The 27,852-nt window shown below is 43.5% G+C and overlaps 1 protein-coding gene across 1 annotated transcript; it reads right to left on the reverse strand.

Moving 5' to 3' along the window:
- Positions 1 to 11,140: 11,140 nt before the first annotated feature.
- LOC131578237 (b(0,+)-type amino acid transporter 1-like) lies at positions 11,141 to 27,852 on the reverse strand. The gene is made up of 7 exons (XM_058836801.1): positions 27,810 to 27,852; positions 24,295 to 25,076; positions 22,528 to 22,661; positions 19,622 to 19,751; positions 17,273 to 17,397; positions 16,763 to 16,850; positions 11,141 to 15,694 (listed from the first exon to the last, which is right to left on the reverse strand). Exons 1-7 carry the CDS (start codon positions 27,835 to 27,837, stop codon positions 15,461 to 15,463), a joined length of 1,521 nt encoding a protein of 506 aa, XP_058692784.1. The 5' UTR covers positions 27,838 to 27,852; the 3' UTR covers positions 11,141 to 15,460.

A 27,852-nucleotide genomic window follows, 5' to 3' on the forward strand; every position in this document is an offset into this window, starting at 1 on the left:
GCCATTTCTAAGATGAAATACACTATTTCCTCCCCATCACCACAGTTGTCCAATTGAAACAGCAGGGGAATTCATACTATATTAGGTGAATATGATGTTATATGGTATAATTTGGGATTTCAGCAAAGTAAATATGCAAATAAATGATATTGATGTGTTCAGTAGAAATGAGAATAAATAAATAAATAAATAAAGTCAGTACATAACAATAAGAAAGCAGTATGTGAGAGCAATTTTCCACTTTCATTGCAAAGATAGTTTATGCATTCCATGAAATAGGAAATACAGTGGCCTGCATGCTTAAGAATTAAGGCAAGGTTTGTAGAAAAGCTGACTTTGTTGGGCTAAAGTAGAAAAGCTCTTGGACACTCATGTCTTCAAACAACTCCTCCAGATCCCATTTGATAAAGGACCTGACTTCTCCCAATAGAACTCTACAGACCATGATAAGCCACAAAAGCCATGACAATCTAGAATGTGTTTTGTACAGAGATGTAGGAAGAACCTCTAGGCTTCAGAGACATCTGCAAAGTGATATATCAGCAGTGCTTTAGCAAAAACCTCCCTGCACAGCACCCACTATATGGCTTTGGAAGGAGGAGCAGTTTGGAACTAAAAGAGCCCCATGTATTCTTTCTTTCCTTTCCATTGCCTGTTTTGCAGGTGCAATGGAGAGAGGGTAATATATCTTGCTTAGCAAGACATTCTCGATTTTGTATTAGTTTCTTTTGTAAATAGGTCTTCCTAGTGGACAATCTATCTATTAGTCTACCTGCTAATTCATCTGTTTACTCAAAATTATCTTCAGACAGGAAGCATGTCCTATTTTATGAAAACAGATTCTCTTAGGCTTTTGTCTCAGTTTTCTTCATAATGTCTTGCCACTAAATCAAATTCATTTTATGAAAGGTACTGCATCTGTTTTAAATAATTCATCATCTTGTGCATCTGCAATCACTCGGAGAATGTCAAAGTGATACAAGAGCCTGTAATTTGTTATTATATTTTGATGGAGATACAGGGCTGGATCATGGTATTCCTCCACAGCAACTCAGAGTAGCATATAAAAAGGAAGAAAGACTGCAAATTTTTGCCAAAACTAAATTCTGTGTGTCCCTAAGGCCTTGAAAGCTTCATCACTGCTAGTGGACTTGTCCATCACTGGAACTACCTCTGCACTCTTGATGTGTTCACATTTCAGTCTGCTCAGTTGCCCAATACATGGTTTATGCCAGCTACCTCCTGTGTCAGGGTGATACAGCTTTTGGAGGAGACTTTCAGCACATCCCTCAGGCTCTGCCTGTTGAGGGGACAGATTGGTAGACAAACACTCAGTTCACAAATCACACCCATGACTGGTTTCTGAGCAGTTTGATGCCATTGGGAGCAACTTTGATGGCTCAGGTGTGGCTGAGCCAAGCAGTGTTGCAAGGTGGATATGCCTGGGTGCTGAGAATGGGGGATTTAGCTGTCTGTCATCATCCAGCCTTGACTGAAGGGGATTTTGTAATCTTGAAAACATTAAAAGGAGCATTTTCTCTCTTTCAACCCTTTTGTTGAAAACCCTATCACAGGCTGACAAATCCAGTGGCCCAATAGAGGCAAGGCTGCTGCAGGTCCCTGGCCCCAGGGCCAGCTGGCAGTGGGGCTCAGTGTGTGTTCCCAGGAGGCACATGAGCACAAACACACTTAACACATATATGGGTACACGTGTGATCAGTTCCACAGAAACACTCAAAACACACAAAAACACAACCAGCTTCAAGAGCTCATCCTGTTCTGCTCTCTGGCAGATCATGATGAAAGCCCATTAATAGAATATAGAGATATAGATATATAGATATAGATATAGATATAGATATAGATACAGATATAGATATAGATATAGATATATATTTATATGGACATCTATACAATGTGGATTCCATCCTGCCACTATCCTGAGACTCTCAAGTCTACAGCATAGCTGATCCCTGAATCCTCGTGTCTCCAGTTGGCTCTTGCACAGGCACACAGAGTCAGGTCTTTCAGTTGACTTCCAGGTCCCACAATACCCCCTGTAGCTGGCCAGGACCCCCTGGTCCCTCCAGTAGCCAACACACAGATCTCTAGTGCATCCAGACCAGCCTTACAGCTTCTTTGATATCTGTCTCCTAAAGCCTTTTATCCTACTCACCTGTTACAACAGCTTGACATTCACCAGTGATTCACCTAGACCCCCAACATACATGTGCACACAGAGCAGAGTCTCTCACCCATGAAAAGCCTCTGAAGTAGAGTTCAGTGAGAAGACAAGCCCTTCTGACCAGGCTCAGAGCATGACCAGCCAGACCAAGCAACCAGGCAACCCTTGACATGCCACTGGCCCCTTTGATCCCCTTATTGTTGTGGTTTTCCACCCTTATTTCTTTCCAAACCACCAAGATACCTCTCTTTCCCTCTGCATTGTTCCTCCTCTAAAGGTCCCATAGTAAGTTTTATGTAATTCCAAGATGCTTCTTCTCTGTGTCCCACACTGTGTCCTGTACCCCTTCCCCTCTCAGTCCACACAGCCTTTCCCTTTAGCTCAGGTGTGTCCCAGGCTGAGACTGCCCAGGACAGCCCTGAGAGGGGCTGCACCAGGGCTCCTGTCCCCTGCTGGGGGTTTCTGGGGTTCCCCCCACCGCCTCTGACCCACATGTTCCTGTGGTTCCAGGGTTTAGTAAAGCTCCCCAGCCACCATGGGAAGACAATTTTGGGTGTGCCACAGGCTGTGCCCATCATGCTGCCTGCCAACACTTACCCTGGAGGGAAGTGAAATGTAGCTGTGCTTAAAGCCTTTGGCAGGCTAAAGCATAAATAAATATTTATCAACGACCAAAGGTAGGAGAGAGAGATAATAAAAATACATCTTTTGGAAGGCTCCCTGTCCACCAGTTTTCTGCAGGAAGGTAAATTTAAATTAATGTTGCATTTAAGCATTGCTTTGCTTTTAAAAACAATGAATGGGCCCAGATACATTTCCAGTGACCTGCTGTAAACCTGTTACAAACTGCATCAATAGTAAATTGCCAACAGATGATGATGCTCTGAAAATATGAGACAGTCAGCTCAGACTTTTTCTTCTCTTCATCCCAGTCTCACTGGAAAGAGCACACTGGCTTCTTTCCCAACAACTGGGGAACAAGATCCACAGGGCTTGGTCAGCCTCTGCCATGGTTGTCAGAGCATCACCATGGTCCCCCTCACTAAACCAACACTTCAGCCTCATGCAGGGACCACAGAGGAGAAGGTGAGGGACTGGGAATGAGCAGGACCTAACATCACAAAAACAATCTTGTTATTTTCTTCCACTGCAACCCAAACAGCTGGATTCCCATTATAACTAGACAGATATGGAAAAGCCTCATGGTAACACCTATCAGTCTTTTTTGACACATTTCTGTGATGATTGCCATATGGATCAAGGGATGAGATTGCAAACTCAGCACTGCCTTTTTGTTTTGTGTTCATACAGTGCCAAACATGAGGGGCTGTACCAACCCAGAGGAGAGGGAGGTGCTCTTGATAGTGACAGTGTTTCGTGATGTCATTTGCTGATGTCTGGCCACAACCCAGTTGCTTTAAGACCACAGCAAATCATCACATCTGATAAACTCTGTTAAGCAGAGATCTCCCTAGATTCTCAATCTGTCAAGAAAAGACACTAACACATTGCTATTACCACAGTGGCTTCCCTATGTGGTCATCCACCATGACCCCTAGGGAAAGAAGGAGCCCTGGAACAATCTTCACTCACTTTGACTCATTGAGAAGCCATCCACCCAGTGCAGAATCTGGTCTTGGCACTTAGTCTGCTGCCCTATTTCAGCTACAAATTAGTGTTAAACATAAATGTAATTTATCTCTAATTAATTATTAAGGCAATGTGTAACAGCACTCAGGAAAGATCATACTGGTGTGTGTCTGGATGCAACCCAGCCCTCGCTAAATCATGCTGAAACCTGACTTCCCTCCTGCTGTAAGCAGATTACTTTAGTCTCAGTGTTGGTACATAAGGAGAAGATTTGTCACCCTTCTGGAAAATCAATAGACTTTTGGCAAACTGGCTTCGGTGCTGTTAATCATCCCAATGGAACCATCTGCCCATCTTCCAAACTGCAGCAGGAGAACCACCCTGCCTGAGGCCCAGCCACAGACCCTCTCAGTGGCTGCGGAGCCCTGGCACAGCTGGGTTTGCACCTCTCACTGCATTTGAAACAAGCCCAGCCGGAGGTAAAGGAGGATCTGGGAGTGCAGAGCTCATGGAGGACTCTGTCATGTCTCAGTATTTCTGTTCCATGTCTGGGGGCAGTGCCTCTGCCTGGTGCCCAAACCCAGCCGAATGTTCAAAGTGAAAACAGAGGAGTCAAAAATGCTGAAAATTCCAGATGCCTGAGGCATCACTGCTGGTGTGTCTAGCTCCTTAGCACCACATCAACATGCAGAGGATGGCGAAATCCCGGCTGAGCACGCTGGCTATGGACTATCACTTGTCACCATATGAGGCTCTGGTGTGAGTGCCCCACGTCTAGTCCTCATCCTCCCAACCCAGCTCGGTGCTGCTCCAGCAGACAGGAGCAACAAGCAGTGGGAGAACCTTCTGTGCAGGGCCAGGACAAGCTGGAGAGGCTGGAGTGGAACTCCAGGAAAGGATGAAGCTAGTGACAATCTGTAGCATGAGCAAAGGAGCGCTGGCCAGGTTCACATGGCCATTGCTGCTGCTGCAGACATCCCGGCTGCTTCCTCTGGAGATGCGCTCAAAGGGCAGCTGCTGCCCGGCTGCTGGGATGGGGAAGGGATGGGGCAGGATCCTCACACCCCTGCTGTGGCTCCCCACGCAGTCTGCCCAGTCTCTGAGATCCCCAGTGCCAGCATGGTGTGGGACCTGCAGAAAGCCAGGCCTGGTCCCACAGAGGGGGAGGCGAGCAGGGGCAAACAGCAATGCCCGACTTCCTCCTGCTCCGTATTAATCAGCGCTTTTCTGAATCACTGACGTGGTTCAGCTGTGGGATATCAGCTATGAAATTCAGAAATTAACTCAGGAGCTTTGGATGACTCAGACTGCTAACAAAACACTCCAGGGCAGAAATGAGATGTGGGGAAAATTTACCCTGGGGGTGTCTCTCAATGGACTTTAACTGAGAAAAAATTTAATTTGCGGAACTGAAGCATATTTTATTTACTTTTTTTTAACTAGCATTTTAAATTGAAATAGTCAAATAGATAATCAAGAGGCTCTTAATGGGTTGCTTTTATTGAAAGAGAGTTTGTTTTAAATTCCTCAACCTCGGAGTCGCAGACATATTTCCTTCCTACTAGTGAATTCTCTGTTGAATTTCTCTACTGCATTAATTATGAAAATCAGAATTCACCAAATAAACAGACAAGATGACACAGCACTGATGTTAAGCTGTCCACAACCTAACCCATGATCCTGCTGGAAGTTGTCTGTAAGTCCCAATAGAAAAGCAGTATGCAGTAGTCATATGTGGTTTTAGGAGTTTGTAAAGACAGAGCTCTTTCTCATGCATCACTGGGCTCCCAAAGATGGGTCTAAGTTATAACAGCCCTTAGAGTTCACTTAACTCTGCTGCCAAATGTCTGCCTGAGAGAAAAAATACATACATTTTTGTAGCTAGAAAAATATTGAGGCAAAGGATTTGAAACACTGAGCCATATGGACTCCCTTAGCTCTCTCAGAGCAGCAATGCTTCATTGCAATCAATAAATGTTTCATCATCATTTCTGGTGCAGGGAGGCTTTAAGGAGCCCAGACTTCATTCTTGGCTCCACTGTCTGCTCTCTGTGAGTTTTAAGCTTTGTTTCGTGTCAATACAGCAGGACTCTGTGCCCTGTTTTTTTCACAAAATGCAGGCTGTGTGCTGTGGACCCCCAAGGAAGAATCAGAATCAGAATCAGAATCAGAATCAGAATCAGAATCAGAATCAGAATCAGAATCTGAGCTGTTTGGACTGCAAGAAACCTTTAAAAGCCATCTAGTCCAAGCTGTCTGCCATGAGCAGGGACATGTTCAACTAGATCAGGTTGCTCAGAGCAACTTGATGAACTTGTTGTTCAGCTTGACCTTGAATATTTCTAGGGATAGGGCACCCACCACCTCTCTGGGTAACCCATGCCATTATTTCTCAACTTACTGTAAAAGCTTTCTTCCTTATAGCTGATGACCCTCTTTCAGTTTAAAACCATAGCCCCTTGTCCCTGTGCAACAAGCCCCTACTAAAAAGTTTGGCCTCATCTTCCAGTACCCTGGTACTGGAGGTTGCTATAAGGTCTTCCTGAAACCTTCTCTTCTCCAGGCTGAACAACCCCAACTCTCTCAGCCTGGAGAGGTATTTGAGCCCTCTGATTATTTTTGTGCCCTTTTCTGGCCTCACTGCAACAGGTTGATGGCCTTTCTGTGCTGGAGACCCCAGAGCTGGTTGCAGGAGTGTGGTTAAGATCTCACCAGAGCACAGGAAAGAGGTAGAATCCCCTCCCTTGGCCTGCTGTGCACTCAGCTTTGGATGTATCCCAGGATGTGGTTGGCTTTCTGAAGTGGTGTGGGGTGTTCAGGTCAGCTCAGGCTGCTCCACTCCCTGGGTGTAGGGGATGGACAGGAGCAGACTGTGGCAATGGAAAGGACCAGGCAAAATTTTTACGTGCTTTCACCCCTGAGAAGCCAATGCTGGTGACTGGCAGCTGGAGGGAAGCCAGGTGGCTGTACATTACATGAAAGAAACCCTGAGAGCAAAATCTGGGGAAAGATCTGGGGAAATTCCTTCCAAAAGCAAGACCTTGTGCTGGAGGACACATCTGGAGATGCATCAGACTGTTTGAAAACTCCCTATGACCCACTCAGGCTGTGAGAGACAAGGGCTGGATCTGGCTGTGTTTTCATAGATGGAAGTCTGGGACATGACCAGGGTGAGATTCACTTGGGGGAAGGAGTTCAGAGAGACCTGTGTGTCTTGCACTGGGCTTTGGGAGAACCTCAGCAGGAACTGAGGGGCAGTTTGGCCATGTCTGCCCCCAGTATGGCACTTCTGTGACAGTGGGGGTGGGGGATGATTTTAAGGCTTTGTGCTTAATGATGCAGGATTTATATCAGGTTGACTTTCTTGCTTTACTGCTGGCTGTGCCTGTTCCTCCCTTACACCCCCCAGCCAATCTAAGCCAAAGCCACACCCACAAAATGCTAAAATAGTGTTATGGACAGTGTGGATCCTCCTTTGGAAAGGATGGTCAGTATCCCAGGGGCAACATAGGTCGCAGGACATTGGCTTGTGAAAAGACAGAAAATGGAACATAAAATAACCCTGGAGAAATTGCTTCTCTGAGTAGTAACAAAGAGACAATTGTTGAAGCAACCTGCTAATATTCAAAGTGCTTTTAGGAATTAATTAGCTATTGCTGATGCCATTCATGACTGACTACATCTGCCTGAGACATTGTCAGAACCATCAGCCAAAGTTTTTTCCCTTTTGAACTTTATTTTCTAAAACCTCTTACAAGCTAGAGTAGGTATAGTGCTTTACATGTATTTTTTTCCTTTGAAAGATTTATGACACAGGTTAGATTATCTCCATTTCTGCTCAAAGCCATAGAAAACATCTCTGTGGCTGCTGACACGTCATGAGCATGCAAGATATTCCCTACAGGAGATGCAGGGGAAGGGGATACATCCTTGTATCCAAGTTCAAGGCCGTTGACCTGATAGCTCTGTTTTTATTCTGCCCCAGGAGGAATGTGCTCCCCTGCTGTCCTACCTGAGGGAATGCTGGAAAAGGAAAACTGAGCTTGTTTGCCAGTCCCACCTCTTCTGAGAAAACACTCCTGGAGGGAGCACTATCCCACAAAGCATTTCCATGGGTCACACTTTGCAAAGCCCATTGAACTGCACAGTAATTGGGGTTCCAGGGTGTAAACTGCATCTACTGAAAAACACAAATGTGTTTCTTCTGCAAGTGCAGGCATTGTATAGCAGAGTTATGCTGAGATGGTCTCTGGCAAATGGTTTAATTTTTGAGGGAGCTTTTGCATATGTACAACAGAATGCAGGTCCTAACTCAGCTACAGCTTCTTTGTGTTAGGAACCAACACATCTTAAATAAATTATAACATTCTTCCACCCAAAATCCATCTGCAGAAACGATATATGTAATTAACTCTTTCCCATTATCCCCTGTGTTTATCTGTTTGCACTCACCTTGGATAATGAAAAAGTCAGATTCATTTTGTGCCCAGTTACACAACCTGAGCCTTGAGTTTTACTCTGTGGGTTTCCAGCAAGCCGTGAGCTCAGCAGAGCAAGGTCCTGCCTGCTCCAGGAGGCAGCTCCTGCTTCCCAACTGGCTTTGATCTCAAGACAAGACAAAGAGCCAAGTTTTTAAAATGCACTACAAAAGTACCTCTGGGGGTATCCAACTCCAGCACAAAAGCGTTTTATCTGGATTTCCAAAATGGCAGGGTGATGGATATGTTTTGAATACAATGATGAATAATTCAGTTTTCATGCATTTGTCTGACTTCACAAGGACCCATCCTGATTTCAGCATGAAAGCTGCCTTCCTTTCTAACCACTACTGCATCAAGAAAAAAAGCCATGGCCCTTGGGAGAATCCCCTGTCCCAGGGCAGTTGCTGCAGCCCAAGAGAAGTGTCCCCAGCGCTGTTCAGCAGGTGGCTCTGGTGGGTGCTGTGCTGTGGGTGCCTGGGTACAGACTGGTGGGTGCTGTCTGTGGGTACAGACATAGGGACAGATGGACACAGGAACCAAGAGGCCACTACTGCAGAGGCAAGGACTTGTTCCCTTTTATCATTTCACTTCCAGCCCCAGGACTGCCCTCTCCCTTGCTCCAGGGCTGGCATCTCTGTACAACCAGAGGTGTTTGAACTCAGCCTGCTGCCCCAAAAGGAGCTTTTCTGTTGTAAGTGGAGGACGGCTCTGGGTGGGCAGGGGCTGCATGCAGCCGTCCATTGCAGCACAGTGAAACTGCTCCCTGGGCACGACCGACCCCACTCCTGGGTCTCAGCTCTTTGTCCTGCCCAGCCGCAGCAGGGACAGAGGCTGATGCTGCCGAGCTCTTCAGCCCTGACTGCCACTGCCACCTGCCAGCCCCGCAGTCCCCTGCCATGTCACCTCCCTGCCCCTCGGCTCCCTGGACTCCCTCACCTGCCTTGGGCATAGCAGACATGGGAACTTGTCTGAGCTTAGGGGAGACCTTACTGCTCTCTACAATTACCTGAGAGGAGCTGTAATGAGGTGTGAGTCTCTTCTTTCAAGGACAGGATGAAAGGAAATGCTTTCAAGTTGCTCCAGCGAAGGTTTAGATCAGATATTAGGAAATATTTCTTCACTGAAAGGATTATCAAGCATTGAAACAGGTTGTCCAGGGACATGGTGGACTCACCATCCCTGAAGGGATTTTTTAGAAGTGTGGATGTGGTGCTTAGGGATGTAGTTTAATGGTGGCTTGAACGCAACGATCTTAAAAGTCTTTTCCTACCTAAATGATTCTGTGATATTAAGGAAGCCAGTGTTAAGCTGAGGTTTCAGCCCACAGCTGTGCAATACCTTTCCCATCATTCCCATCTGTGCCAATGTCTATTCCAAATCTCCCAATCCCTGTCCTTTGCCCATATACAGGGCTCCTGAGTAAAGTATTTTGGTGCTGTCTGAGGGGTATTTTGCATTGTAAATATGAGGAATGTTACTTTTAGCACAAAGTAAACTAAATAAGAGTGGAAAAACAGGCAGGGGTTTGCTGGGCAGGATGTCAGCACAGCCCTCAGGGCAGGAGGGGCAGGAAAGCTTGCTCCTAGGGGACATGGGGTGAGAGGACCCATTGGGAAGCTGAGGAAGACTGCAGGGGATTTTTAAGGACCATTTCTGCTTCCACAGTGAAGTCCAAGCAGCTCCAAGGGGATGAATAGTGACCATATGCTTCTTTACCCATGGCCATATAACCACATAACCATGTGCCTGGTGCATAAGAATCCTGGTAGGAACCTGCAGCAGGATCTGGTCCAACTGTTTTGTCTTGCTCCAAGAGGGGCAGCTCTCCACCCTCAGTGTTTTCCAAGGTTTTGGGGATCCCAGGGTCTCTGATGCTTGGGATGGTTTGCAGCATCACCTGGGCATGCTCAGATACATCCATGCTCCTCTGTACTTTCTCTCTGTGCATGAAGCATGGCTCCTGCCTGCAGAGTGCCCACATGGCCCCAGTGGACTGGGAGCCATCCAGGGACACCAAAAGGGTGGCTCTGCTGGTACAACTTACCAGACTGGCCCTTCAGCCAGAATGAAACCCTCCAGATTTTCTGCAGCCTCTGCACACTCAATATAGATTGTAAAAGTATGGGTAAGAGGGACTGCTTGGCCTAGGAAGAAAAACTATTGGCATGGTTTGATCTTCCGGCTTCCTCTTCAGCGAGATGAGGTTATTTCCTTTTATTTACAAATATGAATGAACTGAGATGCACAACAGCTCAGACAGGCTGAAGTCTCATTAACTCATCTTTAAACAGGGGGGGATGTGAGTGGAAAACTGAGCACACAGAGCCCTGGAGTAAGGCCACAGCAAAGGGAAGAGGACAGCAGATCCAATACCCTGAGAGATCCTGGAGACAGCTCTGGATTCCTCGTTCAGGAACTGGTGGTGCTCCTTGTGCCAGGGCCTGTACCTTCTGCTGAAAATCTGTGTGCATTCTGGTGCCATCTCTTCAAAGGAATCATGACCTGTTGATGATGTTTGGCAACCACAGACTGAGCAATGAAAAAAGGCTGAACCGTTGCTCTAATTTGTTAATGACACAGTTATGCTGTGGGAAAAACAGATTGTGAATTGAAGAACAGGCCCAGAATGTACAAACAGAAAGGCAAACAATTACTGCTTAGCAAAAAAAAAAATTATTCTGTCATTTCAAAAATTCTGGGCATGCGTCTTTGCTGTTTGGGTGTTGTCCATGTCTGGATTTTACATAGGTAATTCAGGCAAGCCAAGACTTGTATGTACAGTAATTCTCTTTCAAGCTACTTTGCATTTTCCCTGTTCTCAGCTCCCCTGTTGCCTTTTGTATCACCGCATGGAAACCAGGGCATAGACCATGAAATTAAACAATAACAATTGATGACCAGACTTTAGAAGGAAGAGATGATCATTTATCTGCCAGACACTCAAACCATAGGGTTCAATGTGTCTGAGGACAAACATGCCATGGTAGCATGATTTTAAAAACAGATGGGCTGTTTCACTAGCCATTAATCTCACTGGTAGTTCACAAGCCTAAGACCACCCATTTATTGTATGACCGTGGGTGTGCATCCTTTTTTAGCACAAGCACTCCTTCATGAGGAATGAGTCACATACACAAAGACCCTGACTTTATCCAACTAACTAATCAATAAATGGTAAAGTGCAAGATGTAGATCCCCCTGCACTGCTCGACTGAGTCATCCTGCTGCTGGATTTATCACAGCCTAGACAAAGTCTCTAATAAGGGCACAAACTGTACAAGGTAAGGGTTTGCCATTGCCTTCAACAGTGTCAGCTGAAGCTCTCTGACTGACTGAAGTGACTGACTGAAAGGGTTACACATAGTGGCCTGCATTATGAATGGTACCTAAGCAGACCAAGGGATGTCAGTGTTTCTAGACTTGACACCTGTGACGGCACACTTGGAATTTTGCATTCAATTTTCTGGCCCCTTCCCAGTTCAAAAGGAAAGCAGAGGAACTGCAGAAAGTTCAGCAGAGCTCCCAAGCACAAGTCCAGAGCACTTTGCCTACAAGAAGAAATTTCTTGAGTCGGGCTTGTTGAGTCTGATAAAAAGAAAAAGAGGCAACATAACAGCAACCTACAGGCCCATGAAAGAGAGTTACAAAATGGATGGAACCACTTTGGCAGCAGAAGATGATACAGGGAAAGGCAACAGCCACAAACTGCAGCTTGAGATGTTCAGATTCAACTTCAGGAAAATTTCTTTATTCAGAGAGCAGTGCAGAGAGATGGTGGGCTCTCCATCCTCAGTGTTTTCCAAGACATGAAGAGACAGAGGCACATGTAACCTACTTTACATGATAATAGTCCTGCTTCAAGAAGGAAATTGGACTGGAGACCTCCAGAGGGGAGTTCCAACCCACACTGGAATGGTCTGTGATTCCCAGAGCTGACTGTATTTATTCAATCTCTGAAGAGAGAAGATCCCCTAAGCGTGATGACCTGAAGAGCAAGTTAACATTGCTGAGAGAGTCCAGTGAGGTCTTTTTTATTCTCTATGTCCCAACAAAGAGCAGGAGAGACTAAACAACAAACCCTGTGCACTGGCTGAGAACTGTTCAGATAAATCCAGTCAGTCCAAGTGGGCGAACTGTGTTTCTTGAACAGAGAAAAATTAAAGTAATCATGAATTCTGCTCTGTCCCACCCAATTGTAAATTTGTCCTCAACCACAAATTATGGCAATCACTTGAATTCGGGCATATGAGCATGCCTGACTAGAAAATCACCAAAGAAGGATTTTCTGTGTTCTCACACACACTGGACTGTCCTTTACTGTCCCCAAGTGTAATCCATCTCTGATGCTTCTGAGGAAGTCAGGAAAAAGTCCATAACACATTCAGCTTTGTGCACCAAGGTAAAACTCCCAACTGGTAGTTGCAGGTTGACAGCTGAAGGATGGGACTCAATTATACTCAGGGTCTTGAGGTGAAGTAGAGATCTTACAGTTATCTTGAGGTCAAGGCTGATAGTCCATTTTTCCTTTGAGCCTGTGAAGAAAGGGTCTAAGCAGAGGTCACAGGGATCTGGATCTTTGGAAAGACAGGACCAATAAGATCTTGTAGTATAACCTGTACAAACTGCAGGTACAGAACTCTGAACACTGTCACATTGTCACTGGGCCGCAGGAATGAATGGTAAGGATGTGTTGCCTCTTCCTGGCACTTCTATTGTAAATGTCTCATGAAGGAAAAAGAGATTCCAATTTACATATCCTGGGGCTGAAGAGATAAGCAATCATTTTGAAAAATGAATGTACACACATATAAACACCCACACATGTTGTTAAACCTTCTGACCAAGGAGAGATAAGCCTGATGCTGATTATTTATGATCATGCAGTAAAATTTCTACAGAATTGTTTTTCTTGGATGAAAAACAGAAACAGACACATTAACTCACTTTATTGTAATGCCCATTTTATTGTAATTATCTTGCAATTCTCTGAGCTTTCAGCATCTTGTTTTGGCATTACAAACACCTGCAAATCCTAGGCAAAATAAATAAAAAAAAGAACATCTTGTTACAATAATATCTATAGAAAATTAAATTGGTGCAAAGTATGATAATTGCAGCTTTTCAGTTCCCTTATATCCATACACAAACCAGTAACACATAACGGCCATTTATTCAAAGTGCTATGTCTTTTCATGTTCTTTATAAGAGCACAGCCCCATGTGACAGGCTTCATAAATAGGTAGAAAAAAGATTGTTTAAAAAAAATTATAATCAGAGAAATTGTATTATTGTAATTTTTAGGTAAGTAGCTGAGATGCAGCTTCTTTAAGTTTTCCTGACATCAGATGAAGAGCCTGGGGCAGTGAGGAAGGTAATCTAGAACTCCTAACTGCATCAGTCCTTTTAAGAACATCCTCTCCTTTAAGAGTTGTGTCCCAAGAATTTTAAGTTGTCAGGAGATTCAGAAGGAAAAATTGTTCCCTCATTGGCCTTTGCTGGCAAGTCCACTAAAAATCAGTGGAAGGAAATCCTCCTAAATACTATTTAAGCTAAGGATTTGGATGAGTGGCATCTGGGCTATCCATTATCATACCTAACACTTAGAAACAACAGACTGTTGGCACATCCCTGTAGCTGCTCACATCACCACTCAGAGGAACAGAAGGGGTGACATTGCAGAATGAGATTGTAATCAGATACACAGCTCTGAGATGGGCTGGAAGAGGGAGGATCAAGTGACCTGTGTTCTAGGATCACAGCAAGTTAGGTAAAAGGTAGCAGGATTGTAGCAGGTTCTATAGAAGAATGCTGACAGAAAGTTAACTTCCAGTACTTTAACAAGGCATTTTAGGGAATAACTCCTACACCCTTTTAGTCTCTGACAGGACAGGTACCATCCTGGAACCAGCTGGAAAAATGTGAAGAAAACAGTTTCTAGTACCTCTCCTTCCCCTAGAGCAGGAAAAAACCAGTTGCACCTCAGGGTAATGGGAAACAACAGTGACTTCAGTGTGGGTGAGAACACAGCCTGTGACTTTTGTGCTATGATTTTAGAATCACAAAAATTGATGGAAATGGCTGTGGTAGGAAAGGTAAGAACTGAGATCTCACCACCTTTCTGCACACTGCTTCAAGGCTGCACTGCCCTCATGGGGCACATGTCTTCTAAATCCAGCCTGAACACCTCAAGCCACAGCTTGTAACCATTGCTCTTGAGTTTCCATTACAAAGAAGGTGGTCTTCACAACTCTACCCTTGAACAGCATGGATGCATGATTTCAGGTGTTGAGTCCAAAGAGACAGACTGTTCCCTTGCTCTGCTGGCCACACTTCTCCTAATGTAGCCCAGTATGTGGTTACTTTATTTCCTAGTCAGAGTATCTTGCTGGCACATATGCTCTAGGGTTTTAGTTGTTTTGTTTTTTCCTCATTTTGTCACAAAAGAAGTTATTTGTCTTCGGGGGGATCACAGGAAGCACATGGGTGAATGTTGGTACTCAAGTGATGCTGCTTGTGTCCACATCATGAATGGATGGATCCCAAAAAACAATCACATTCTCAACTAAGGAAACTGACAGAGCTTTAAAGCACTTCTTGTCTCATGTAAGAGGGCTTGCTGTGGGAGATGTGGGTTGATTTCTGAGACAGAGAAAGGACTGTTGTCACTGTACACTTGGAGTTGGAAGAAGCATAATCTTCCCAGAGTGAATATGTGAGTGAAAAAGAGTTTATTTCTTGTGGCTGTGGAGAGCCCTTCCTTTATTGATTTGAGAAGCTCTGCAGTCACAGTGAGCAGAACTAGGTGTAAATAATTAAAGGCATTGCCAGGAATGGCTTTGGCATCCAGCCTGCTATAGGAAAAATATTTCATTGTCTATCTTTTGATGCTTTTTATCTTGAAATATGAGATAAGATCCTGAGAAACAGCCCTTTTTGGGATGAAAAATACAAAAGCACATATTGCTTTGGAATCTATATGTAATGCCAAGGCAGACCTGAAAAGGAGAAAAACATGTCCCCAGAATTTTAGGGAAACATGAGGAGTCATAGCTGTAGTCTATCTCACATGGACACTTAGTGTCACTCGCATGTCATCGCAATCGTGTCATTGCTCTTTACAGAAGAATATTTTCTGAGCCTTGAAAATGCAGGCACTGGGATAAACCATGAAGTGTAGCCAGCCATGTGAAGGGAGGATGTTATCTCAATTTGCATCCTTGGTAGTTGGAGCAACTTCCAGCAACAACTGGAGGTGTAAAGTGGCTCTCTGTAAGAAGCGAGGGTGGTACTTAAAGCGAACCAGTGGGAAATAAAAAATGATGCCACTGAAGATGAACAGGACGATGTAGAGGATCTCTATTTGGGGTTGGTCAATGATGGGAGCTAACACCAGGTACACAGCTGCCACCAGCACAATTATGGGGATGATAATTGGGACCTGTGAAAGCAAAACATCAGCATAAGAGGTCATGTTATTCTGGGCCTCTGTGTCTGGACAACCCTGGAACTTCTGCAGAAGGCTTTTTACATGAAACCTTTCTGCAAACTGAGGTATTACCTAGAAATATGAATTAATGGCGACATCCTGCTTCCCAGCATAGCCCCACTCCGAGGCTGAACATCCCTGCAAGAGCTACAAAACCATATCACAGCTTAACCCCTGGTCTTTCTCGCCCTCCTAGACCTGAAGGTACAGACTACTGGGTTTAATGCCAGGTCTGTTCTTGCTCTCCCTACTACCTTGCATCTAAAAGCCAAGCTGTGGACAAAACACACAGCAATTGTATTCAAATCAACTTGGCACCCTTGCACAAAAAGTTTTTACCATGTGTTGATAGACAGGTGGACAGGCAATCTCAGAGGCAATTTCTGTAACCCTGATCAGAAAGCATTTAAACTTCAATTTGAAGCCACCTTCCTCAAAGGAGGGTGGCTTGTGCCTTCATTAATAATCCTCAGTCACCGAGGAAGCACTGCAAATCAGCTCACTCATGGCATCAGGGGAAGAACACTTGACTAGTGATTTCCTTCCTTTTATCTGTTTTTTGGGGAACAAACCTGTTCCCATGTCATCTCCAAGAACTTGGAGCACTCCACCTAAGTTATTTTTTCCTCTGCCAAGTTCTTACGCCTGTTCTCCCCTCCAAGGAGTTTGCCCAGAGTCTGTGACCATAAACAGGTTACAGATTACAATGTTGATCAGAATCATCCTTCATTTACCACTTAAATCTGTTAGGAAAAAAGAGGATATGGTAGATATATTTTCATAGTGAGGAGGCAGGGCATTATTAGCTTATCAAGACAGAGAATTCAACCTTGACTTATGCCTGTATGTTCACACTATCTCACCCCTTGTTGGCTTTGCTGATACAAAACTTGAAATGAGAAAAGGAAGGACAACCACATTAAATCTGTAAGCCACCAGTGCTCACTCTCTTCTCTAAATGTTCTCTTAGTGATTTGAACAATATATGAAAATATTTGAGGGTTTATGTTATTACTTTACCTTGTAAGATCTTGGCAGTTCTGGTTTCTTGATTTTTAAATACAGGAGCCCAGAAATAGTCATTCCATAGAAAAGCCATGCCACAAAACTGGAAGAAAAGAAAAAGAAAATAGACAGCATTAAACTTGGGGTGAGATAATCCAGGAATGTCAGCCCTGCCTTGCAGATCCCAGATGTTCGTATCTCCAATTAAAAAGGTGAATATTGATATAAATTTAGCAGTTCTTCCATTAATTTCCTTTCTAGATCAAACAACGAGAACTTTAGAATTATCTGAACATTGCTGATTCAATGGGGATGAATCACATTCAGTTAAGTCTCTAGTGACAGGAGCATTCACCCATTGCAAAGGTGCTGGTTCCCAGTCTCTTCTTTCTTCCCTCCTAGTCTCCCCAGTATTGGCTAGAAAGCAATAGCCCAGGCTCAAAAAGATAATGCAAGAAAATACTTATAAACAATGTAAAACCCAGGAGCACAGAGGATGCAAACAGAAACCCTACACACACATACCTGAAAAAGTTCACGATACTGGTAAAGCTTCCTGATATTATCATTATTAAAGACATTGCAGACGTAAACAGTAGAGCAGGGGAGGGCATGAGGCATCGCACGTGAGCCATGGACAGAATGTCTGGCTGAAAAACAAAGCAAAACTCTGTGTCATGGTATGATGGACTCAGAGGTCCTTACTCACCCCCCTCAGCTGTGGGTGGGAGCTCTGCCTGCAGCCACAGCCACTCGTAATCAGCAAATAAGTGTCATATAAAACCAGACCAACTTCCAAGGAGTGTAAATACAGAAAACTCCTTCAAGGGTATTTTTATTGTGTCTCACTGGTTTCATATCAAATATGCTCAGTCTGAGCAGGCAAAATGAGGTTTTCAAACTACTGATGTGACAGAATGAGTCAAATTAGAGCTTTCCTGACCACCATCCGGACCTTTTGCCATGGGCCCACTCTTCTGCCCTCTGTCATGTCTCTCTGGGACTTGACTTCTCTTGGGATGACTGGAAAATAAGACAAGGCCTAGTTCTGAAATATTTATGTAAATACAAATTAAACCAGGATTTTTTTTCAGGACTAGTAGCTTCTTTATTGTTTGTTTCATTGGGAAAGTTTAATGAGAAAGGCTGCTTTTAAAATTTAATTTAATTTAATTTTTATTTTATTTCATTTTATTTTTAATTCCCAACAAAAATATCATGCAAGGACTTTTGCTAGAGATGAGTGCCTGAGAAATGGCATAAGCATTCAGCACATAGACTAGATTGGTCAGATACAGACCATGCACTTCTCAGCACAGAGCTTGCCAGGATAGAGCAGACACTGTCCTTAGAGAGAGAAGTTGAGGAACCAGTAACCACCGAAACCAGGAACCACCAAAAGCAGCCACTACCAGTCCAGTCATCTCCACCAGTCTGGTCATTCATATGCATAAAAGATTCCCTGCTATGAACCAGGAGCTGGTGTGGAATCATAGATTCATGGAATGATTTGAGTTGGAAGGGACCTTAAAGATCACCTAGTTATAACAACCCTGCTGCAGGCAGGGACACCTCTCACCAGACCAGGCTGCTCAGAGCCCCATCAAGCCTGGCCTCAAACTTCCAGGGACTGGGCATCCACAACCCCTCTGTGCAACCTATTTCAGTGCCTTCACATCTGAGGACAGAAATGCCAGATGCTGTGGGTAGGAAGGACCAAAAAAAGCAGAGAGAATACAAGAGGCCTGCTCAAAAGAGAGCATAAATGCAGCTCAGCCTTTTTTCTCCTTTGTGGAGCAGTGTGGTTACGTGTGTGTGGAGGTGTACCTGTGAATGAGGAGGTCTGTATCAGCAGCTGGGATGTGGCAGCAACCTCAGGGGCTTGTATGCCCAGGTACCAGCAACTGGGAGGACTGGGATCCAGGGGCTGAGTATCTGAGCCCAGCTACTGGAGGAACCCACACTGTACATATGTTTCTATATGTATTTCTCACTAATAGACCCCTGATCAGCCAGAGAGGAAATCAAAGGCCCTTGGTGTTGTTAGTGCTGGTGTTTGTGTGAGGCCCAGGTAAGTCTGTATGTGCAGCTCTGTGTTCCCTGCTGTCTCTGAATGTATATATGCAGCTATACATGTATGTATGTGTGTACGTAAACATGTTTCATACCTGTGTTTCTGTGTGTGTATGGCTACTGGGAATACATGCTGGACATGCTGGACTTACTGGTTGGACCAGGGAGAAGGGATCTGCAGCAGCCTGACCTCCACTGGGTTAGATCTGGCCCACCTAACCAATGATAAACCCAAGCTAGGAGAGATGTAAGGCTTGGTGTCACCTTGTAATTGCTTTGAAGCTTCAAGAGCAGAGATATCCTATGCTACATATAAACTGGTCTACCCATGAGAAGGCTGGGGTAACCCCTGAGACCAACCTGTGTAGTCAGTACAGTGTGCAAAGGCAGCTGGCTGGTGCTGGGCTACCTTCCCAGAGCAATCAAAGGTGCCTTACAACACATAAGCGTGGCCAGGTTCCCCTTCCCTGGCAGGTGTACTGTCACCCCACTGCCTGTGCCTGGTGTTCCAATGCAGCAATATTTGACTGGTTCATTTCAAAGCTGTTCTTAAAATTCAGGCTAGATGTGAATATGTATTTTTCTGATATCACCTGACAGAAGAAGAAAGCCCAGAGACAACATATACCTTACATTTGAAAGAGATGGGGACTAAAGTCTTTGAGCAAGGAACAAAGACAAGGAACGCCTGAAGAGCTACCATTCTGCCAGTTGAACATACACAGTGTTTTCCTGACTGCTTTAGTGTCACAAGAAGGTGAAGTTGCTCAAAGTAAGCCAGACCCATTTCTTTGTGCTTACCATATGTCCCTCCCTGGCAGCAATGTAGCACACACGGCCTCCACTGAAGAACGTGCCATTCGATGAACCAAACGTAGACAGGGCCACTGACAGGGAGATGAGCCATGCCCAGCTGCCCAGGACTTTGTCCCTGAGGTGGGAAAGAGTTCACAGCATAAGAGCAGTTTGTAGATGTATTGAATATTCACTGTAGAACCAGACAGGTTTCATCCCTCCATTATTTCTGTATCATACTGATTTTTTTCTGAAGTCTTTCTAGCAAGTCTTCTTGCAATTCCCATAATATTTAGCGACCAGTAAGTTTGTCTTGTCTGACAGCTTTTCTTCTTGCTATATATATTCTGTCCACACTGCAATGGTGTAAAACACCAAAACGGTCACAACAGGCAAAAACACCTTTTTTATGTACTGATGCTGTGGCAAAACGCCTAAAGACACTGCTATCACAACCAATAATATTAGCTTGGAAATCACAGAAAAACTATTCCCATCACACTAAAAGAAATATTCTGCATTACAACCTCTTCCTGAATATGCATAGAATTTTAACCCTTTAATCCCACATGCACCTATTACTGCTCTTCCGTGAATCAGATTTAAGCCAAAGCGATGGTTTGAATTCCAGACATTTAGTTCTACAACACATTCAGACACTTCTGGTTTGCTTTCTCCCTAACAGAAGAATTAGCAGAGTTACAGAGTTCACGATAAACATTTGAAGGAATGATAATTTTCTCACCTAAAAGTGAAGATTGTCTTTTGGAATGAAGCAACATTAAGAGTACTAATAGAGTAATAAATACTGGTGTTTGGGGTAATTATCACATGCACAAACACTCTGTTTATCTTATTGGAAAAAATCCAAAACTCAAATGTTTTTTGGACCACTTTATTTACAAGCAAACTGAAACCTGTGGTTGCTGTTAAATCATTGTAATCAAAGAAACACTGGGAAGAGTTTCCTGAGCTCCTTTTGTGGCTGTACCTCTCACCACTGAACAATGTTTCTTTCTGGCAGTTTTCCTCTTGTATAGGGAATAAATGCATTTAAATGTGACAAGTCCTCCTCTGGCTTCTTTGTACTCCTCCCATTCTTTCTTAATGGCCTGAATAGCTGCATCTCTTGCTTGTGAGCCACAACCTTCACCCCCTCCTCAGACTGGCTCCCTACCTGTTCCCCAGCCTTTAAGTGCCCAGCTTTCTTGTGACTAGTTCAATATTTCTTCCTGAATTGCTCTCTTGGGTGAAAAGGTTAATCAGGCAGGAAAAGGAGATGTGTTACAAAGGAGGAAGCTCACAAATAACTGTTAATTAGGAATGATGGGAAAGGAAGTGCAGGAAAAGTTCATAACACTGCAGCTTAGTGAGGCTTTGAGACATGCTCAAACAAAGCACTAGACCTTTAAAATCTCTTACTCATAATGATGTGAAAGGCTATTAGACAACACATCCAGCAAGAGCTCAGTCAGATCTTCAAGTGGGAGATTTTGTGGAATGCACACAGAAGCAAAGCTGCTGCTGCTGACTTTTCCAGAAAAGGATGAGCAGTACATAACCTGTGTCATCATTTCTCCCAGACATTTTTAGGGCATGATTTAGGGCAGTCAGGGATTCTGTGTCTTTGGAAATATTTAGACTAAGACTGGATGTTCTGCTGGAAGATCATTGATGGTGTCTATACCTCTCATGATGGTCCCTTCCTTCTGTTCCTAAATTCCTTGTCTTGTACAGAAACTGTTTAATGTCACCAAATACTTCAGGTTGATGAAAGGTAGAAATTGTTTCTGTGCAGCTCTGGAAAAACACAAGCCAATTGAAGTTACAGTTACCAAAAGCTACCCAGCCTGTGTATAACACCTCTCAAAGGTGTTGTTGAGATCAATGCCATTTTCCATTTCCCCACAGAGAGAGAAACTGAGACAAAAGACTCGGGTCTGCTCTAAATTCCAGGTGCCAAGTGGACAGGATTTACCCAGTTAACTCCAGTCTCACTCTCAATCCACTGCTTCTGCATTAGCAGGGCAGCACATTACTGTCTCAATTTCCCTGGAGATACCTAAAATGTGGGTCATTTCTCAGTCCCCAAGTCTGGATACGTACCCTGGCTGCATTCCCAGTGCCTGTGGGGAGATGTTCCTGTTGTGACCTTCACCCCTCCTTTATGGACACTTTCCATGAGGTAAAACATGAGTTGGGAGGAGCTACAGGTTCCCAGTGTAAACAAAGGGAATGGGGAGTAAGGAACGTGCCATCTTGGCAGCCTAGAGGCACCTTGGAGACCATGGCCAGATGGAGCTGGTCAGCCTTGGCCTCATAGAACCATAGAATTATAGAATCATAGAACAGTTTGGAACGGACCTTGAAAATCATCCTCTTCCAAGCTCCTGCCATGGGCAGGGACACCTTCCACTAGACCAGGTTGCTCAAAACCCCCTCCAACCTGACCTTGAAGGTTTCCAAGGATGGGGCATCCAGAGCTTCTCTGGGCAACCTGTGACAGTGCCTCCCCACCCTCACAGAAAAGCATTTCTTTCTTATGTCTAAGCTAAACCTACTCTCTTTCAATTTGAAGCCATTCCTGCTTGTCCTACTTCTAATGTCCTTGTAAAAACTTCCTTTCCAGATCTCTTGTAGCCCTTTAAGCACTGGAACGTGCTATAAGGTCTCCCTGGAACTTTCTCTCCTCTAGGCTGCACAGTCCCAGCTCTCTCAGACAGTGTGCTTCAGCCCTCTGAGCATCTTTGTCACCCTCTTCTTCTCTGTAACATGGCCTGACAGCTCCTCCTGGTCTGACCAACTCAGTGCTGCCATCCCCTCTGGGAACAACATTCAAATCTCCTGAAACTCGGGAGAGAACCAGTGTTTCTCAGGGCTGCATTGCCCGTGTTGCCCCACACAGAGCTCACCCCCAGGTGACAGCCACAGCTCCTGAAGACAGCAGCTCAGAGGGAGTCATGGCTGCCAAGTAGCTCACGTTTACCAGCAAATACAGGCACGTAACCAAAGGAATGGCGATCATCAGAGCTCTGGGGAGGGTCACCTGGAAATGGGATGACAGCAGCGTTAGGTTTAGCACATTTATGCCTGCATTGTGCTTTTTCTGTTTTGTTCTTGCCACCACCCACGTCTCTTATTCAAATTCCTCCACTCCCTAAGAACCCAGAACAAGACATAGATCCAGATTCACATGCCAGTTTTCACATCAGTCTTGTACAGTTCTGAAGTTAGTCTAAAAAACCCCACAACCAAACAAACAAAATAAACAAAAAACCTCACCAATTCTTAATAAAAATGTTTTGATTTGTAGCTGCCCAATATGCCTTTTGCATAGTTCCTGATTATTTTATTATTGATTTATTTGCTATTAGTGTGTTATGTCTCCTGGTGTGCTGCACCGTCCCATAAACACCTCACTGCCATGGACAAAGTTCCAGTGTGTGTTGCATCACATTTAACTACTCCACAGTTTAAATCAAAACGGGGTTGAGCTCAAAGGAGATTTGCTCTAGAAAGGAAATATTTATTTTTTATTAGTGGCAGGATTGTGTCTTAGAACACCACAGGATCATTTTAAGACTCAATAAAATCAACAGTGTCTTACACAACTGAAAACACCAGGAAATGGCAACTGTATGCATCTAAGAACCTGAAATATAAATTTTTGCATTCCCCATTCTCAACACAGAACAAGATACAGCAATTCCTAATAGTGGTGTCTCCACTCTGGAAGAGCCTGAATACCAGTGCTCATGATCCTGTGGGAGAGAGTGATCCTGGGGTCTTTGCTGCCATTTAGGTTAATGTTTAACTGTGTATTTTCATTTAATCTGTAGGATCTAGCGTGCTGCGCTGGTAGAAAGCACTTTCTATAAACTCTGCACTCATACAACTCCTACAAAATAAGAGTTGTTCACTGCTGCAGTGTTTGATCTGTGAAAATGGGTAATATGGCGCAGTGAAGGCTGATGTGAGATGCAGGTGAACTACTTCAGTTCCTATTGCACAGACTGCACAGTGCTAAAATATAAATATTTAAAGATAGGGATCATTCACAAAGTTAGATTCCCTTTCCAATGAGGTTTGGCTTGCTCTGAAGTTGCCCCTTGATGCAACAGGGACAGATAAAGTAGTTCTCTAAAGCACAGATTATAGATCAAGTATTTAAGGAAATACATGGTGTTAAGAATACTTTATGGATTACAGTAGTGAGTGCTTTTCTGAATAAACCTAGGTGACTACAGTGAGATCCTCTAAACACTACAACAAAACTTCATCCCCAAAGCATCCAAGTGCTGCCTAATAATTTCTTTCCAGTTAATGGGTTATTTTAGGACTTTCATAGGACCACAAGATGGTTTGGTTTGGATTGGACGGGATCTTAAAGATTATCTGGTTTTAAATCACATGCAATGAGCCAGGGTTCCTTCCACTACACCAGGTTGCTCAAAGCCCCACACAAGCCACTTTTGAACACTTCTGGGGATCGGGCTTCCACAATGTCTCTTGTGAGTGTGTCTCACCACCCTCACTGTAAATCCCTTGATTACCACTCTTAACACAATCACAGATAGAATCAAACATATTAGCAGCAGGATTAAGTAGTAAAACCCAACTCACTCACTCACTCACTCACTCACTCACTCACTCACTCACTCACTCACTCACTCACTCACCTCAGGCTTCTTCAGTTCCTCAGTTACATAATTTAGGTTGTTCCATCCATCATAGGACCAGAGTCCCTGGTAAAATGCCACTCCAATTGCCCCAATACCTGAAGTCGTGCCTTGAAAACCATTCTGAAAACTCTGAGTTTGTCCCTTGGCAAGCAGCACCAATCCACCCACCACAATCACCAACAAAGCCAAGAGTTTGGCAGCTGTAAAAATGTTCATAACAGATGTTGCCAGCCTCACGTTGAGACAGTTGATGATAGTTAAGATCAGGATGCAGGCAGCAGCTGTACATTTGACGGCAACCTGCGGAGATGAGCATCCTGGGTAGAACGGCGCAATGGCATATTCAGCAAAGCTCAGACAGACAGCTGCCAAACCAGCTGGTCTCACCAGGATGACAGAAGTGTAGGCGAAAAGGAAAGCAGGAAAGGAACCAAAAATCCTCAAAATGTAAATATATTCTCCTCCAGACTCTTTAATTATTGTTCCAAGCTCAGCGTACGACAAGGCTCCAAACATGGCCAGGAGACCACATGCTGCCCAGATCAGCAGGCTGCTGGCAGGGTTCCCCATGTGATGTAGTACCCACTCAGGGGACATAAAGATCCCCGAGCCTATCATGGTGCCTGCAATTAATGACACGCTGCTAATCAGGCCGACCTCTTGTTTCAGTCTTAACTTCTCCTTCCCTTCACTCAGATCTGTGGACGAATGAAGTGGATCTGTTGTCTTCCTTTCCCTCATTGTGGAAATGTGAGCAGATGCTGTTGTAAGGAGAGAATCTGAAAAATGATTAAGGCATTTGAATAAGGACTACCTCAGGCTTTAAGGTTTAGTTAATAATTACAAAAGTCACGCTGAAGGCTGTTGAGAAACACGAACTTATCTTCTGCATTTCACATTCTTTCATTACCCATCTTATCTTGGTAATTTATTACACTGAGTTTGATTATCCCTGAATCTCATTGCAAGCAATGGTAATGGATAGTATCCAGCAGCATCTCAAAATCACTCAGCAAATTACTGGACTGTGATCCTGGTTATCTTTCCTTTAAATCATGCTTCAAACAGCCTCTGAAGTAAGGATCAGGTAAGCAAAGTCCCCATGCAAATCTGTACTATATTATTTGCTTAGAAGTCAATGTTCAAGCACTCAATTCAGTGCTCAAGCATATTTTCATTCTTCACTGTAGTATGATCAAACAAACAAGTCTGTTGGCCAACATGCTAAGGCTTTGCTCAACAAGGAACAATTTCCAGTGTCTTAATCAAAGAAATAGAAATGTTTTGCTAAGCACAGTCCAAAGACTTTTTCTGCACAGTAGTAGAGGGTAATATGGATTTTTTCCATTTATAGAAAGTGCAGGAGGAGAAGCATGAAAAGGCTACAATTACATTTTTCCAGGGCCTTTTTACCGTTGTACATAAGGTGTGCACACTCCTACCAGCCACAATCTTCAGAGCACTTTGTCACAGCTCATCATACACACATTTCAATGCACATGTGACAGATGTCAAAAGCTTTTGAAGACCCCTGACCCTTACTTAGATATCTAACCCATAAAATTCCAGACCTTGAGGCAGGTTCTGCTATAGATATGACTATTACAGTGCATGAGGGTATATTTTGTGATCTGTGATGTGTATGAAGTATTGAGCAGAAGGGAACTTCCACATGGATTCCTTTGAACATGAACTAAACTGTACTGGAGAGTTACTGTCCTTGGAGGTCTCATGCAAATTTCTGTTGTGGTAAGTACCAGAAGTGAGACTTTCTCTGCCCTTCATGGCAACCACAGACCTTGAATCTTTAAAACTATCTGTCCTTCTCAAACATTTGAGCTAAAAAAAGTGTTACTATAAACAGAGCAGTAAACTATAAACAGAGCAGTAATCCTATTGTTTCTCTAAAAATTTCTTCTAAGTCATTTAGACTTCTATTTCTTTACCTTTTCTAAAAAAATAAAAAATAAAAAAAAAATTAAACAAAATCTAAAAGAAATCTAACTAGCTTTGGACTGAAAGAAGAGTCCAAGGTAACTCTTGGATCCTTAGCAAAATTCATGAGTCCACAAGAAATACAACATATACAAGTCACATAATTTCTCATGCTAAGCAAATAAAGTTGCTCAAATTTTATAATCAGGTAAAAGGACCTCAGGTTCTCTAAAGAAGAAAAAAGCTCTCAAATATTATTAAAAATTAGGGGAGGTTAGAGTATAAATGTTGTTATTATTAGATTAAGGAAATAATGAGAAAAGTTTGATGGGTTTTATAACGGATTTCAGAATCTATTCCTAATAACACCTCTCTAGTATTCACTAGGAAATGGATGCCAGCTAGTTTTCTCCTAGTTTCAAAGTCTCTTATAGAAGTTCACAGCTGATCAAGGGGTAGCTGTAACAAAAGCAAAAGCTTATACTTTATCTGTCAAGTAGGATTTTTAAACTTTCCCAGCAAAGGTGTGAGTTCTGACAATAAACATACACCTTGTACTGCAAGGGTGCAAATTAACACATTGCAAGTTAATGGTTTGCAAAGTGCTTGAGAACTTGGAGGGAGGTATCTCAGTAATGTATTTTGGTTTGCTTTTACTTAGTGACAGTGCTCTTCTTGTCTGGTTTAGCTATTTGTAGTGTACTCTTCTTTAAATTGCAAATGACACTGAAAGGCGATGCTGGAATCCTTCAGTGGTCCAAAGGTCTGGTTTTTTCCTGCACTACTGACACTCTACTTCTATGTGCATCAATGCATGTATTATGTATACCAAAAACAAAGGCACTAAATATGGTTAAATCAACACTAAAGGAAAATTTCATATGACTATAAGTAGTTAAGTATCCTTCTAGTAAGGCTATAGATATATTTCTCTAATTCTTCTCCTGTTTTAATGAAGGAACTTCTGTCCTGAAGTGTTAATGCAAGGTTCTTGGAGCAGATTTTTTCAAACCTTTACAGTTCTTGCTCCTAGAAATGAATAAGTTTTAATCCAATGTTGTAGGGAAAAAAAAAAATTAGAATTTCTTCAAACTTGATCATGTCAAAAAAATTTTTGTAAGGCCCCTCATATGACCAGAATTAATTAACTGGTATGTCAATAGCCTCAGTCAATTCCTAGAGGGAAGTCTATTTCCGATCCCAGATTGTTACTTAGTTCTAACTGCTTCCACCTAAAGTAATAAGGAATCTAATTAATAAGAAGAAGAATTTGAGGCTATTCCCGTGGAAACTAAGGCGGACTGTTTGCTTTGGATTTTTTTTCGCCATTGTCTTGTCCTTTTTTTGACTGATATTAGCAGTCAGGAGCAGCCATAAGATATTTAGTCAAATTAATTGTCACAATTAAAATTTTTAAAAACTGAATATGTAAAAGGGCAACCCACTGCTCCCTTCTAAAAGGAAGAGGTATAAGAAGGAGTAAAAAATACAAGTTCTGCTTTCTCCTGTGGAGCAGCAGAGCTTTGCTGCTCAAGCTGTCACCTAATAAATCCCCTACCTGAACAATTCTCACTTACCTTTGGCACTGCAATGGGTGGTTGCCATCTACTGGTCCCGAGC

Source organism: Poecile atricapillus, chromosome 3 (genome assembly GCF_030490865.1).
Source record: "Poecile atricapillus isolate bPoeAtr1 chromosome 3, bPoeAtr1.hap1, whole genome shotgun sequence".
NCBI classification, from domain to species: Eukaryota; Metazoa; Chordata; class Aves; order Passeriformes; family Paridae; genus Poecile; species Poecile atricapillus.

Coding starts and splice junctions, on each gene's coding strand:
- LOC131578237 (XM_058836801.1), bottom strand. CDS start 27,837: ATGGCAACCACCCATTGCAGTGCCAAAG. Junction 25,077..27,809: donor CACCCATTGCAGTGCCAAAG/GTAAGTGAGAAT, acceptor ATCATTTTTCAG/ATTCTCTCCTTACAACAGCA. Junction 17,398..19,621: donor CTGCCAGGGAGGGACATATG/GTAAGCACAAAG, acceptor TTTGTTTTTCAG/CCAGACATTCTGTCCATGGC.